The sequence below is a fragment of the Papaver somniferum genome, chromosome 4, assembly GCF_003573695.1.
Source record: "Papaver somniferum cultivar HN1 chromosome 4, ASM357369v1, whole genome shotgun sequence".
Classification (NCBI taxonomy): Eukaryota; Viridiplantae; Streptophyta; class Magnoliopsida; order Ranunculales; family Papaveraceae; genus Papaver; species Papaver somniferum.
Window position 1 is genome coordinate 50,134,101 of NC_039361.1, and position 15,089 is coordinate 50,149,189.

At 37.0% G+C, this 15,089-nt stretch overlaps 1 protein-coding gene across 2 annotated transcripts; it reads left to right on the plus strand.

Annotated features, from left to right (window-relative positions):
• The first annotated feature begins 3,197 nt into the window (after window positions 1-3,197).
• LOC113275432 (protein DETOXIFICATION 10-like) lies at window positions 3,198-14,523 on the plus strand. Of its 2 annotated transcripts, none has more exons than XM_026524928.1 (7): window positions 3,198-3,347; window positions 12,321-12,865; window positions 12,972-13,058; window positions 13,169-13,225; window positions 13,428-13,666; window positions 13,773-13,978; window positions 14,122-14,523. In XM_026524928.1, exons 1-7 carry the CDS (start codon window positions 3,213-3,215, stop codon window positions 14,173-14,175), a joined length of 1,323 nt encoding a protein of 440 aa, XP_026380713.1. In that variant the 5' UTR covers window positions 3,198-3,212; the 3' UTR covers window positions 14,176-14,523. The 2 variants fall into 2 exon arrangements, with proteins under 2 accessions (XP_026380713.1, XP_026380712.1); XM_026524927.1 differs by lacking the exon at window positions 3,198-3,347 and adding an exon at window positions 11,148-11,611.
• The last annotated feature ends 566 nt before the right edge of the window (window positions 14,524-15,089 follow it).

Genomic DNA, 15,089 nt, shown 5'->3' on the forward strand with positions numbered 1-15,089 from the left:
GCACATGCAAAACGGCATGCCAAACATGCTAAACATGCCACCTACCGCATGTGGCGTGCCATATATGATAATTAGGGTTTCAGCGTGCTAAACCCTAATTTAGACAAAGTTGTCAGGCACCAACAGAAGGTACCTATAATCAACGGCTACCCTTCCTCATGAGATGCAATCTCAGCCATCCAAGTTCGCCACCGAGCTGACAGACTTGTGGCAACTTTCAGGCGACCAGCCTCCTAAAACTAGTGGCCATGGCTGCGCCAGGCGCCACTTGCACCACCGTTCCACTAGCATGCACAAGTCATGCCAGCCATGCCGCATTGCCACTGGCGTGCACCAAAAACGTCACTGCGCCATTATCAGGCGCCAACACAAGGTAGCCATAATCAACGACTACCCTTCCTCATGAGATGCAATCTAATCCATCCAAGTTCTCCACCGAACTGGCAGACTTGTGGAAAGTTTCAGCCAACCAGCCAAGACGAGCCTACTAGCATCACATGTTATTTTCCTGCGGAAAGCCTCTTGATTTTAATTTTTCACACATACCAAAGTGCTACATGTTTTCCACGAAAACACTAGAGACATCAAACGTGTCACAAACTGGGGGATACTCATCAGAGTATTGGTCTGGCGGTTTACAGCGTGCGGCGTGCAATACGCCCGTTACAAGAAAGTGTCATAAAGCGAGGCGGTTAGTAATGGCAAAGAGTAATGGCGTGAGCGGATCCACCTCCCTCATTATGGAACCATAAATCCCAACGTTACACATTACTCTTCCACCACTCAATCGTTTCCACTTCCTACGAGACCAGGGTACGTTTTATTGCGACTTGTATAAATGGGTCTCACCTATTTCCACCAGACAACAATTTTTTTGGTCAGGAGAACAATACAACATCCAGAAATCATCTGATAGCTTTTCATTCAGCTAGCCAGTTCAACTTTCTGATACAAGTCACGAAACACCCACACTTCCGGAATCAACTATTCTGGTCTCAGCACTTTCTTCGCTTCCCTCCCTAAGACCAACCCTTCTCCTTCACTTTGTGACCGAAGCAAGACTGGAACAGCCATTTCTCGGTTTAAGCCAGGATTGTACAGATTGATCTCTCGAATCAAAAGTACTCCCGTGCAGTACATTGTTTTGGGTTAAGATTTTTTTCTCATCCACACACCCAAAATTACCAAAATCAGCAGAAATAGTTTTCACCCACAAAACACCAGACAAAGGTTAATTGTTATAAACTCCATTTCAATCATTGAAACATCCTTTGAAAAAAACAATAGCTGTCTCACACATACCATTAGCTTATATGTAATTTTCAAGTGATCGAATGATCAATACGAAACTTTCCGAGTCGACATCAAATGATTGTCTCACACAAATCATGTAAGATGTTTCAAGGTAATTTCCACGTGATCATCTTTTGACTCATTATTTAGTTTCCAACAAATAAATTGTTTCCAACTAAACTCGTCAAGAATAATGATGAACGTAGCTAAAGCAAAAAGCTTGCAACATATATTTCAAGAAATTGATAAGCGAGTTATACTCAGCTCGAAATATCAAATGTGTATAATATAAAAGTCTATATTGATATACGACTTAGTCTCATTAGGAGATATAATAGAATGAACTTCTGAGTGATAGATAAGTTTTAGTCTCCGCATACCTTTTGTTGATGAAGTTCTTCCAAGCTCTCCTCAGTAGATCTTCGTCTTTAATCGATGAGCGTCGCGAAGTCTAAAGCTCAACTACACATTCCATCATAATCTGAAACATAGCTATAAATAGACTAGAAATCAAGACTTACAATTTTGATAAACTAAACTTGACTTACAAGCTTGAGATAACAACGCTTGCGAGTTCGACCGAGCAGTGCTCTAACACCAACCCCTTAAGTTTGTTTACATTTACTAAAAGTTTTAAACTATTATTTATTGTTTAATTAATTTTGTATAAAGAGAATGGTGTTGTTTCATTATTACATTATACAAATTTAACGGGTGCAAATTGCTCAAAACACTTGACATACATGTTAGTGATATAACATGGGGAAACAGTTTTCGAACTTTACATCGATATTTCACTATAATTTCATAGAGTTAAAATTGTCCCAATGTCTCGGTCACAACAGAAATAAAACGGAGATCCGAAATCAACTACATTGGTAGTAAGTCATGGCTAATAATGAAAATGGGCCCTTATTACCGTAATATGTTACACTTCAACTGGTTAGAACATAAAGTGTTTGAAATAAACCATTGATAATGGCGATACTTATATTAGCATGGTTGATACCAATTCATAGATTCAATAATCGAGATTGTTTTAGTAATATATGAATTTGTGTACCTTTTATCGTTAGTATCCCCTTTTATAAAAGTGGGAAAATTGGGGGATATCCCACAAATTTGAGAATATATTTATTGCAGTCGGCATAATTTTTCAATGTCCATTATTGCAGTCGGCATAGTTTTTCAATGCCGACTATTGCAGTTGGTATTAAAAAACCATAGCGACAACAATAATCAGCATTGAAAAATTATGTCGATTGTAAAAAAAAATTTAACCTAACGGATATGTGAGAATATCCTCAAGAAGGAAAGACCTAACGGAGTACTCTCGAAAGTTTAACCGTTTTATGTGGTTAAAATAGGGTTGGAAAAAATCAATCTTTGGGACTAAAAAATTGCTAAATGATACAAATGGATGGCTTTTTGCACGGAGGAAGACATTCTCGCTGGCAAAGCTATCAACAAATTTGTTTGTTTGTTATTTTTTCCTAGCGTTTTTCCTTGCAACTACTCCTTATAAAGGCGGCCAACTACAAAGTTACGTTATGGACTTGTATTGTAAAATGCAGTAATATAATAAAATAAGCACGAGCTGAAAGACATTCAATGCAGAAGACATCATGGAAGCAAGTAGCTAGCAACCTAATACGGGATCCGATCCCTTGGACCTATCGACATTGAAATGTGAACTAATTATAAAGTCAAACAATTTATACTCCTGGTCTCTCATCGATATGAACATTACATTCTTGTGATTTTGAAGAAAAGAGGGATAAAGATGGAGGAAGGTCTATTGAACAAAGGAGAAAGGCGAGATGATGTGAAAAAATTACTAGGAGAGGAAGAAGAGGAGATCATTCACATGGGGCGTGCTTGCAGAAGAGGGGAAGAAGGCAGGTTACGTTGCTGGTCCAATGGTTGGTGTGGCTTTAGCTCTAAAGCTCATGCAAGTTATATCAATCATGATGGTTGGTCATGTTGATGAATTGTCTCTATCTAGCACCGCCCTGGCAACTTCAATCTGCACTGTTACCGGCTTCAGTGTTATGGTAAGTCTACTGCTGCTGCTATCTCCCTGTACGCCAATTCAATTTCTAGTTCTAGAATCTAGATATCCAATTGATTTCCGTTAACCGAAAATAAGCATGGTGTTTGCCGACAGTGAGAGAAGAAAGAAAATTGCAACTTCCAGTTGTCAATTCGATCACGTCGATAGAAAACCAATATTGTGATCAATAGCTGATTTAGATCAGTCTTATAGTTTGGATGAATTCTAGCTACTAGGCTGCTAATAGGAGTCACTACTTTGTTTGGGGTGTACCATTTGATGTGAATTTTATTGGTACGGGCTACAGTAATTGACAGTCTATGTATCGTGCTACTGCCATGTGTGGCATATAGTCTTCCGCCTGAACAAATATCTCTACTGAACCGCGGATGGTTTGTGGTTTTGTTTCTACGTTGATAATAGGGGGTAGCAGCTTACTGGCCCCAGTAAACTGATGCCATCACCAAAGCACATGCAAATTTGTTATATTAAACAGAACTAGATATTCTAGGTAATGTTTTCCACTTTTAACTTGGTGGATATATGCAACAATATATAGAGATTTACATACCCAAAATAGGGTCAATTTACAATGAATGAGAATATTACAATTACACAATTAGTTGTGTTAATTGAGGCATGAGGAGATAAAATCTTGCAGAGGATTAACTACAATTATGTTGATAGCTGTATCCTTAACATCCCTTCTCAAGTTGTGCATGAGTTTGCCGAATATTCAACTTGTTGCGCAACGAATCAAACCGTGAGTTAGCCAATCCCTTCGTAAAAATGTCAGCAACCTGGTCTTTGGTAGAGATGAACTTGACTTGCAGCTGTTTATTCGCCACTCTTTCTCTGACAAAGTGGTAATCAATTTCAATGTGTTTCATACGAGCATGAAACACAGGATTGGCGGTTAGATACGTGGCTCCAAGATTATCACACCACAACGGGGGTGATTGAACTGTAATGCCTAGTTCTTTTAGAAGAGATTGAAGCCACATTAACTCAGAAGTAGCAATAGCAATACCCCTGTATTCAGCCTCCGTGCTTGATTTTGAAACAGTCTTCTGTTTTCTGGCACTCCATGAGACAAGATTTCCTCCAAAGTAGATGGCAAACCCACTAGTTGATCTTCTGTCGTCTAAATTACCGGCCCAGTCAAAGTCGGAATAAGCATGTAATTGAGTGTCAGATGATGGTCGTAACACTAAGCCATAATTCACAGTGTGCTTTAGGTACCGTAAAATTCTTTTCACAAGCTCCCAATGTTCTTCAAAAGGATCTGTCATGTATTGACACACTTTATTGACAGCCACAACAACATCTGGACGGGTCAGATGAAGATATTGCAATGCTCCACACACACTGCGGTATAAAGTTGGATCTGCAAATCGTGTAGTTCCTTGTCTGCTGATTTTTGCATTTACTACAAGTGCTGTAGTTACTGGCTTTGCTCCCTCCATTTTCGTACGTTTGAGAAGATCAGAGACGTACTTCTGTTGACTGAGTAGCACACAGTTGCCTTGTTTGATCACTTCTACTCCTAAGAAGTAACTGAGTTCACCTAAGTCTGTGACTGCAAAAGCAGAATTCAAGTCAGTAATAAGTTTGTTGATAAGTGACTGATTTGAACCTGTGATGACGATATCATCAACGTAAATAAGCACATAGGTGATATCATTATGTGACTGTCGTATGAATAGAGAGGTGTCTGCAATTGAGCTTTTGAAACCAAGGCTAGTCAGATGGGTGCTGAGCTTGGAGTACCATGTACGTGGTGCCTGCTTGAGCCCATAAATGGCTTTGTTCAACTTGCATACATGATTTGGATAATCTGGATCCACATATCCAGATGGTTGCTTCATAAACACTTCTTCTTTTAGTACCCCATGGAGAAAAGCATTTTGAACATCTAATTGACGCATATTCCAGCCATGTGTGACTGCAATGGACATCACAAGACGAATAGTTCTAGGCTTTATGACAGGACTGAAAGTGTCTGCATAATCAAACCCTTCCCTTTGATTGTAACCCTTAGCTACTAGCCGAGCTTTTCGTACATCAATGGTGCCATCTGGTTTTTGTTTTACTCTAAAAACCCATTTAGAACCTATGATGTTCATCCATTTCTCATAAGGAACTAAACTCCACGTTCCATTGCGTATATGAGCATTGATTTCTTTGTCCATTGGAGGTCGCCAGTTAGGATCTTTAGAGGCTTCAGTGTAACAAGACGGAGCCATAAACTCAGGTAGCTCCAAAGGATGTTTTGTTGTAGCTAGGCAGAGTTTCTTAATTGGTTTTCAGATGCCATCCTTTGCTCTTGTCACCATGGTGTGCTGCTGTGGTGGTCTTTGCGACTGAACAACTATATTCTCAATAGGGACTGATCTATCATCTGCTCCCTGAACTGATGTAGATGGTATAGGGACTGCTGAGGATTGTACACTTTGTTCTAACACTCGAGGTTGTTGAATAACAACATCAATTGGACCTTGCTGAGCTGTATTAGGTTCAACTGTTAAAGAGGGATTTATAAAAGTGTGTGATGTAAGTAATTTAGTAGATTGTAGAGAATGTTGAGTTTCAGAGGAGCTTACCTATTGCTTGGCAGCAAATGGGAATTCAGTTTCAACAAACTTGACATGACGAGAGATGTAGATCCTGTTTGTTGGTACATGAAGACATAGACATCCTTTGTGTGCACCACTATATCCAATAAACACACAAGGAAGAGATCTTGGTTCTAGTTTGTTTGACACATAAGGCATTAGACATGGGTAACAGAGACAACCATAGACTTTAAGAAGAGAAAAATCTGGTTTCTTGTTGTGTAAAAGCTCTAAAGGTGATTTAGATTCATGTTGTGAAGCTGGGATACGATTAATAAGATAACAAGCAGTGGTAAAAGCATCTGACCAATACGAATTAGGCATGGAAGCATGAAAGAGTAAAGCAATACCTGATTCAGTGATATGTCTGATACGACGTTCGGCAAGGCCATTTTGAGCGGATGTATGAGGACATGAAAATCTGTGGACAACACCTGAGCTGTTTAGGAGCTGTAAACTTCTTATACTCTCCTCCATTATCAGATTGAAACACTTTTATTTTGTGTTCAGTTTGATGTTCTATTAGCTTTTTGAACTGTATAAACACAGGCAACGCATCTGACTTTCTAGCTAGGGGATATATCCAGGTATAATGAGAAAAAACATCAAGTAAAAGCATGTAATATCGATACCCAGTTCTTGAAACAGTTGGGGAAACCCACAAGTCAGATACAACTAAGCTCAAAGGCTTATCAGAAATAGAAGAGCTAATGGTAATGCGTTACATATTGAAAATATTGGTAATGCCTCATTCTCACATAATAATAGAAATTTTACCCTCAATAATATGCTCCATGTCCCTGAAATCAAAACAAACTTGCTTTCGGTTTCAAAATTTTGTCAAGATAATCAAGTTTATTTTGAGTTTCACTCTAGTTTCTTTCTTGTGAAGGATTTACTCACCAAGACAATCCTATTGCGAGGCAGCAGTAGAAATGGGCTATACATACTTGATGGTGTACGAGAGATTGCTAAAGCTTCACCAACTGCTCTTGTCTCACCTACAATTCCAATCTGGCATCAACGTCTTGGCCATCCAATGCTGCGTACGGTTTTGAAAGTTATCAAGAATTTTTCTCTTCCTGTTTCTAATAAAAAGTTTGAGTTTTGCCATTCATGTCATGTTAGCAAAAGCCGTAAACTTCCCTTTCCCATTAGCTCTGATACCAAAACAGAACTAGATATTCTAGGTAATGTTTTCCACTCTTAACTTGTCGGATATATGCAACAATATATGGAGATTACATACCCAAAATATGGTCAATTTACAATGAATGAGAATATTACAATTACACAATTAATTGCGTTAATTGAGGCATGAGGAGATAAAATCTTGCAGAGGATCAGCTACAATTATGTTGATAGTTGTATCCTTAACAATATTTTGGTAGTTTATTTCCTTTTGATTGAGGATCTTAACCCTATAATTCTGGCTCTTACACGAAATAAAGTAAAAAATGTTGTCCTCAACCCGTCCAAATAATGTTTCACATTCTCTTTGATATGTTTTTCTTTTTCATTTATTTTGTAATTAATTTATGGATCACGCACTTAAAAAGGTAAAAGAAAAAATCACACACTCACATGAGCTCATTACATACATTCATCTTTCAACTTAACATTTGATTTAGTTTTTTCTGGTTTAATTTCTTTCGGACCCTTATCTATTTCATTCGCTTTGTTTCTTTTAAATTTATATAAACTATTATACTTTGGTTAATTTAAGTGATTAATTATTTAGAATTTAATGTATTTAAAATTTAATTAATTGAGACTATCTGGTTTTGGTTTCCTTCATTAAATTTTCCTGGTGCAAATACAAAATATTTATGTAATTTCGAAGAAAATATGATTAAATGAATTTTTCAAATTAGTCGACTAAAAAATGAGTGAAGATCTACCCACACTTTTATTGTCACACCAGCTCACACCTTTGGCATTTTTTTTAATTATCATTTAAATAAAATTAAATGAAAATTTTTTTGATGTTAGTATTCTAGGGATATGTTTCTCTTACAAAGCTTTAAATTCCTACAAAAAATCAACACATTGCTAAACATATACACACCGTTATCCACTACTTTGAAAATTAGTTGTTGAAAATTAACGAATTTTCAACCGTTAAAATTAAGAACGGTAGAGTTGTGAGGTTTTGTATCGCATAATGTATTTATTTTTGGTTGGAACATAAAACTTTGTAAGAGAAAATATCCTTAAAATATTATCTTAAGATCCAATATCGTTTAGGTTTTATTCTTCAAAAAGACGACCAAAGTTCGAGATAATGTGAAAATAGAAATGTGAGTGGATCCTTCTTCTTCTAAGAAATATTAAGTAAAATAACAAATAATTTAATTAAATAAGTAAAAGATAAATAAATCATAAAATTAGGGTTGTAAATAATACCCGAAAATACTCAGCCTGCCTGGACCAATAGGAGCTCAAAGTCTATTACCGCTCGTTATAAATCGCTTGGCATGCTCTGGTTCATTTTCATTTTAAATGGGTAGGCTCAGGATTTTCCTAAACACTTAATACCTTGGTCGTGGTACCTGTATAACCCCCCCCCTCCCCCCGACCTGGTATCCGTTTGAATATTCTCAAGAGTTTTAGGTTTACATTAAAGTAAATTATTGTGTATTTTAGTTATATTTTGGATTAAAATTCTTATTGTCATTTCATTCTACATTTAAAATATGGTGTTCTTTATAAAATACTAACGGTACCCCTTTATCTATATATCCCAACATTTATAGACCTATCCATCAGATTCGCAAAATTTGTATACCCCTAAACATTAAAACGAAATACGAACGCAAATCCATCTTATGTCCTATCTTCCCAAGGAACTGATGAAAATTTCAGATCTTGTTCTTCTTCCCTCTTAACTGTAAAATTTCAGATTTTGTTCTTCTTGTCCTATCTTCCCAAGGGATTGATGAAAATTTCAGATTTTGGATTAAAATTCTTTATGCTTTATCCTAATCTCCTTCACCCTTAAAATCTGTGCCTAAATCTGGTTAATTTTTTCTTAACTTATTATTTTAGAATCTTAAAACATTCATAATTCTTATTAATTTAGACTTGATTGATAGTGGGTTTAGCTTAATTTTGTTTGTAACTTTGATCATAAAGCATATGGACGATGAACACTCAGTTGATAGGCATTTGTTAATTTAGACTCCTTTGACAGTGGGTGTGGCTTAATTTTGTTTGTAACTTGATCGTAAGGCATATGGATATAGAACACTCCGTTGATGGGCAAAATTTGATTAGAGCTTATAGTGTGATCTTTTATTCTTAGAAATTAGGGATGAACTTGATAAAAGCTTGTGAATTTGATTTGGGTTTGGTAGAAAGCTATCCGAAGACATAATTATCTTAGAATCGGACCAATCATAATTTGATCTAAGGGTCTGTAAGACATGATATGAATTTCTAGACCTCCCGAATGAGATTATATAACATATAACATACAATAATTATTTACCTAGGGTTTTTTCATGATCTTCAATAAAATAGTATTCTTTCTTATCATATATTCTCACAATTAATCGCACAATTAAAATTATATTCTATATTTGAAAGAAAAAAAGATTTTGTAGGGATTTTTTACAGGCGTATACAAAAATATACTATAATTATTTAGGGTTACTTATGGTTATATAATTTTGAAAGGGGTATTAGTATCAAAATTTCGAGAAAATGTCATAATTTTCATGTTAACCAAATTTTAATTAACATAACTAACTGATGGGGTACCGTTAGTATTTCATGAGGATAGATACAAGAACACCCTAAAATATTAACTACTTACAATTGTTTTAAGCTTAGTTCATTCAATCTCCAAATTCCAAACATGAACTAAATCATTTACTACAGAACTTTAAAAAGTACAAAAAGCTCATAGCATATTTCGCTGCTTGACCTGGTTAATAGAATGGGCTTTGAATCTCAAAATAAGTGTTTTTACTTAGCTGGCCCGGTCTGACGGGCTTTTTAGGTAGCTAATATAAGGCCCCACGTCTGGCTTGGATTAGGAGACGAGTCTGGCCCGACTTACACCTACGTAAAACCAGATAATTATATTTTACCTAGGGGTAAATATATTTATATAATAATTTCCAATGATCTTTTGTTAGAAAAATAAAGGAATAACAAAATAGATAATATGTCAATACTATGGGAGGGTCCCATGGCCGTAGTATACTATTTGGGAGCCCTAGGAAAATTTGTAGAATCATAGTGATGAATATATCGAATGGAAAAACTTGCATAAAATATCTCTATGCATTAAAATGATCTCTCTAAGGCTTGAACCTGGATTTTAGATACCGTGAAAAGGAATTTTCCATTACATTGGAAGTAATTTCTACGTGAAATAGCTTTTAGTTTTGAATGAACCTACGATTGGGATGTGGAAATTAATTGCGGATATTGAACAAAACAAAATAGATCATTTTGAAGTAAAATGAAGAACCCCTTATCCATATATTTTTGTAATGGCTAAACTGTCCTTGTATTTGTACTTGTAATTTAATATTTATTTATTTTTATTGTCTTTTAAAAAAAAAAACTCTACAATTACTTATGAAAAATTAATTGAGAAATATTTTTACTGTACCTGCTGGCATGATTTTTCAATGAACTCGGCATGGTCGATGGTTGGTCGGATTGTCAACCCCACTAAAAATAACAGTTGAAAAGTATTTTATTGATTTTATTCATGAAAGTTAAAATGTAGTCCATCCCCAATGATTTAACCTCCTAGACTTTTGATCATACTTATATCACCAAACAAATTCAGAGTACAACTCTACATTGTCTTTCCTATAAGGTGAAGCTTAAAGAGGCTAACTTTTAATAGCCACCTGGTCCCAAATAGTGTTCCTTTCAAATGCTGCTGCCCCACCCACGCTCCAGACAGCAACTGAAAGTGCGCACTGAGAGTTTGGCGCAATTAGGAACACAAGCACATCGCATGGTTTACCACCATGGGCCATGGCTGTTTGATATATTGGTGGGTTATTGAGATCAGAATCCTGAGTAGATATAGATAAGTATATTCGGGCACAATTATCCGGGGGTCCGAGCGCCAGACAAAAAGCGAAAGGCCAAACAATCAACAAGTCCCGTGATCCTATAATTAACGCAGTGTTGTCGGTCTTTGTTCCGATAAACAACAAAAATTGTTGAATCTCGAGTAGTACGAAAAAGGACAAATTCCCTGAGGAAAACATAATAAAAAAGAAAATCGGCAAAGAAAGGAGTTTTCTTCTGATAAAGACTAGTCTCGTCTTGTCTCTAAAAGAGGTCTTTCCTTTCTTCTTCTCTTCTTTCTCTGCCGCGTCTTTGATTTTGTTTTGGAGGAAAAAAAAAGGGATAGAGAATGAAGGGAGATATGGAGGAGGAAGCACGGTTATTGAAGGTAGGAGAAGATTCAAGAAGAGAGATTGGGTTTACATGGGGTGTGTTTGTGCAAGAAGCAAAGGTTGCAAGTTATATTGGCGGTCCAATGGTTGCTGTTACCTTATCTATGTATCTATTACAAGTTGTATCTATGATGATGGTTGGTCATCTTGGTGAACTTTCTTTATCTAGTGCTGCCCTTGCTACTTCCCTTTGTGGTGTTACTGGTTTCAGCCTTATGGTAATCCTATCCCAATCCAATCATCAATCAAATCTTTGTCAATCTTATTTTTATTGCGTATTGATTATTTGCACCTGAAAATGACTTATTACGCAACTATTTGCTCTGTCCTATAGAGGTTCTGTTATAATTGTTATCATTGTCATGGCAAACTAGTCCTGTTCCTGTTGCAGTAGTATGGAAATTTTGATTGCAAAAAAACAATAAGCGGAAAATTGAATTTGTATTGTTGCCAAGGAGCCCGTGAATAATCATCACTTGTCACACGGTTAGTGGTTAATTAGAATTAGAAGAGAAGAATTGAACTTCTCTGTTGCATCAAGTTTTATTTGTATATAGTGATAGACAAATGATTATTTGGCTGAGGGCATGGTGTAGGTGGGTCTCATCCCCTCTGTGTTACCATTTCCAATTTTCTATTAGAAAGGCACCTATGAGATTGTTCAATGTAATGGATTAGTTGGGTGTATTTCTGTAGGTGCTCTATCTATCATATTCATAGTGTCCCAAAGTTGGTGCAAACGAATGGTTGTGGGTCGAGCGAAATTTCTAGTTTTTGACATGAAATTTTATTGTTCAATGTAACTGCTGTTATGTCAAAGGTGGTGCATACTGCATTTTACATTTGTTATCTGTGTAAAGAGGTTGAAGTATGTTGGTTTCTCTGAATTTTACATTGCTGACGCCTATCTTTTTACATGACAACCAGCTAGGAATGGCAAGTGGATTGGAAACTCTATCAGGACAAGCTTTTGGCGCAAAGCAATATCGAAAACTAGGGGTTTATACTTGGAGTGCAACAATCTCTCTTACCTTGGTTTGCATCCCAATTGCTCTCCTATGGGTTTCGATTGGGAAACTACTTACTTTCACAGGTCAAGACCCCTTAATCGCACTTGAAGCTGGCAAATATGCGACAAGTTTGATCCCTGCAGTATTTGCTTATGCAGCTCTTCAGCCGCTAATGAGATATTTCCAATCTCAGAGTCTAATCATTCCCATGCTATTAAGTACTTCAATTGCAGCAGTTATCCACATACCTCTTTGTTGGGTTTTAGTTTATAAATCTGGGTTGGGAAGTATTGGAGCTGGTTTAGCAATTGGTATATCATACTGGATCAATGTGGTCTTTCTCGGATTATATGTGGCATATTCTCCCTCATGTGAGTTAACTCGTACGTCCCTAACAAAGGAAGCATTTCAAGGGTGTGGAGAGTTCTTACGTATATCGGTTCCTTCTGCTGTAATGATTTGGTAAAATCCCTGTCATTGATTTGTTAATGAAATTTTAAGCTTTTCCTTATCTCTCTCTCTCTCATTTCTTAGTTTCATAACAGTTTTGCTGTTTTGATGGCTGTAGTCTGGAATGGTGGTCATTTGAGTTATTAATCCTTCTATCTGGACTTTTACCTAAGCCACAACTCGAAACCTCAGTACTCTCCATATGGTATGATTTGATTCAGTCAATTCTGGACGCTTCCTATTAGTTATAAATTTTGCAACTTCCATTCCTGCAATTGATCAATGCAATTAAGTTCTTGTTATCTTTGTGAACAGCCTTACGACTATTTCGTTGGTCTATATGATACCGTATGGAATTGCTGCTGCTGTAAGGTTTGCTCTCCACTTGCTTGCCTTTGCGCATTTTGTTGCTATCTAAACTTGCTCATTTCTTTCATGGAGTTCACATCCATTCAGGCCTCTTTTCTTCCACCATTGCACTAAAGGGATCTAAATGGAGATGATCCCAGATCAGGGTGGTGTGTCAAGAATAATAATTTATGTATACAAAAATATACACTTCTTCATTTTGTAGCACTCGAGTTTCAAATGAATTAGGAGCTGGGAGACCACAAGCTGCGCGTTTGGCTGTCTGCTCCGTGATGATTATTGCGCTAATTGAGTTGGTTGTAATAAGCGTGGGGCTCTTTGCTTGTCGTAATATTATGGGATATGCTTACAGCAATGAGAAGGAAGTTGTAGACTACGTGACAGACATGGTACCCTTAATTTGTGTGTCTGTTATAGTGGACAGCCTACAAGGTGTCCTCTCAGGTTCGTGATACTACTCTCATAATTTAGGTGTTCAACTATTCATTCTTTACAGCCATACCCAAGAATTTCTTTGGGTTCTGAAACTTTTATTCTGTGTATTCTTTAGGTGTTGCTAGAGGGTGCGGGTGGCAGCATATAGGTGCTTATGTAAATTTAGGAGCATTTTATCTTGCTGGAATTCCTGTAGCCGTTTTGTTGGGTTTTCATCTACATTACGGGGGCAGGGGACTTTGGATTGGAATATTAACTGGATCTCTTATACAGACAGCTATGCTCGCTTTTATAACCTGTCGAACTGATTGGGAATATCAGGTAAACCTGTAGAGTTATGAGTCTCAATACTCGGTATTAAATTCCCTACAGTTCTAGGGCAACATGATTACCATCACGGATCGACCTACTGGCTCAAATATCCCCTTCGGGCACTAACAATAATGTTTTAAAAAAAATTATAGGCAAGGAACGCAAAGGAAAGGATGCATCAAGGGCCTGAAGTTTCAGTAGCATGAATGAACTGAGGCGAGAAAAAGTAACGTAGACTGACGGAAGAATATATCCCTGCTTTGGCATTTTGAAGTTCTGTAGCGGCGGATAAGTTAAGGCATTGATGACAACGAACTTCCACTGTTGAGAAAAGATATCCCTGTTCGGCCATTTTTGATACTCCTGTAAACAAATGGATAATCCCTTTCTATCCGTTTGAGTAATTTTTAGACATTCCACTTTGATAACCCCTCTCTCCAGTAGAATACTTACTATCTGGCGTTCTAGCTAGAGTTAGTGGGTTTTATGGGTGTTATGCAACTAAACTGTAACTTGAAAAAAAAAATGTTAAGGAAGCAGTTCTCGCAAAAATGTGTCTTTTTTGTTTTGCAGATAAAAATCACAAAAAGGTTTCGGCAATAGCATCACAGACACCAATTGAAATGTCATACCAAAGTATTGGGGCAGTTTAGCACTTGGAATAACTTATTTATTTTGGACTTTCGGAAATCTTCATGTAGCTTGCCTTCGCAAGGGAATTTTGGATAGGCACCCCAGACTATCACTATAGGCACCCCTCTACCACTAGCTTTTTCTAAAAGGTAAAAGCAGTTCTGATGGACTCAACAAACTTCAAGTTTGTTGATTTTGCTCCACTATGGACTCAACAAACATGAAAAATGGATGTACAAACCAACAAATTTGTTGATTTGTTGAGTGAGATGGAACATGTAGCGCGCACTTGATGAAAGAGCGGGCGAGCTTGGCACCAACGCTGGCGCTTGTCAATCCAGCGCCCCGTTGTTACTTTCCATGCCAGCGTTTTTACTTAAGGCGCCGCGTTTTTGTAAAAGCGCCAGCGGCTGAATCTGGACGGCTGAAAACTCTTGTTATCTAACGTCTATAATTTTTGAGTTCTATAAATACTTCTCATTTCAAC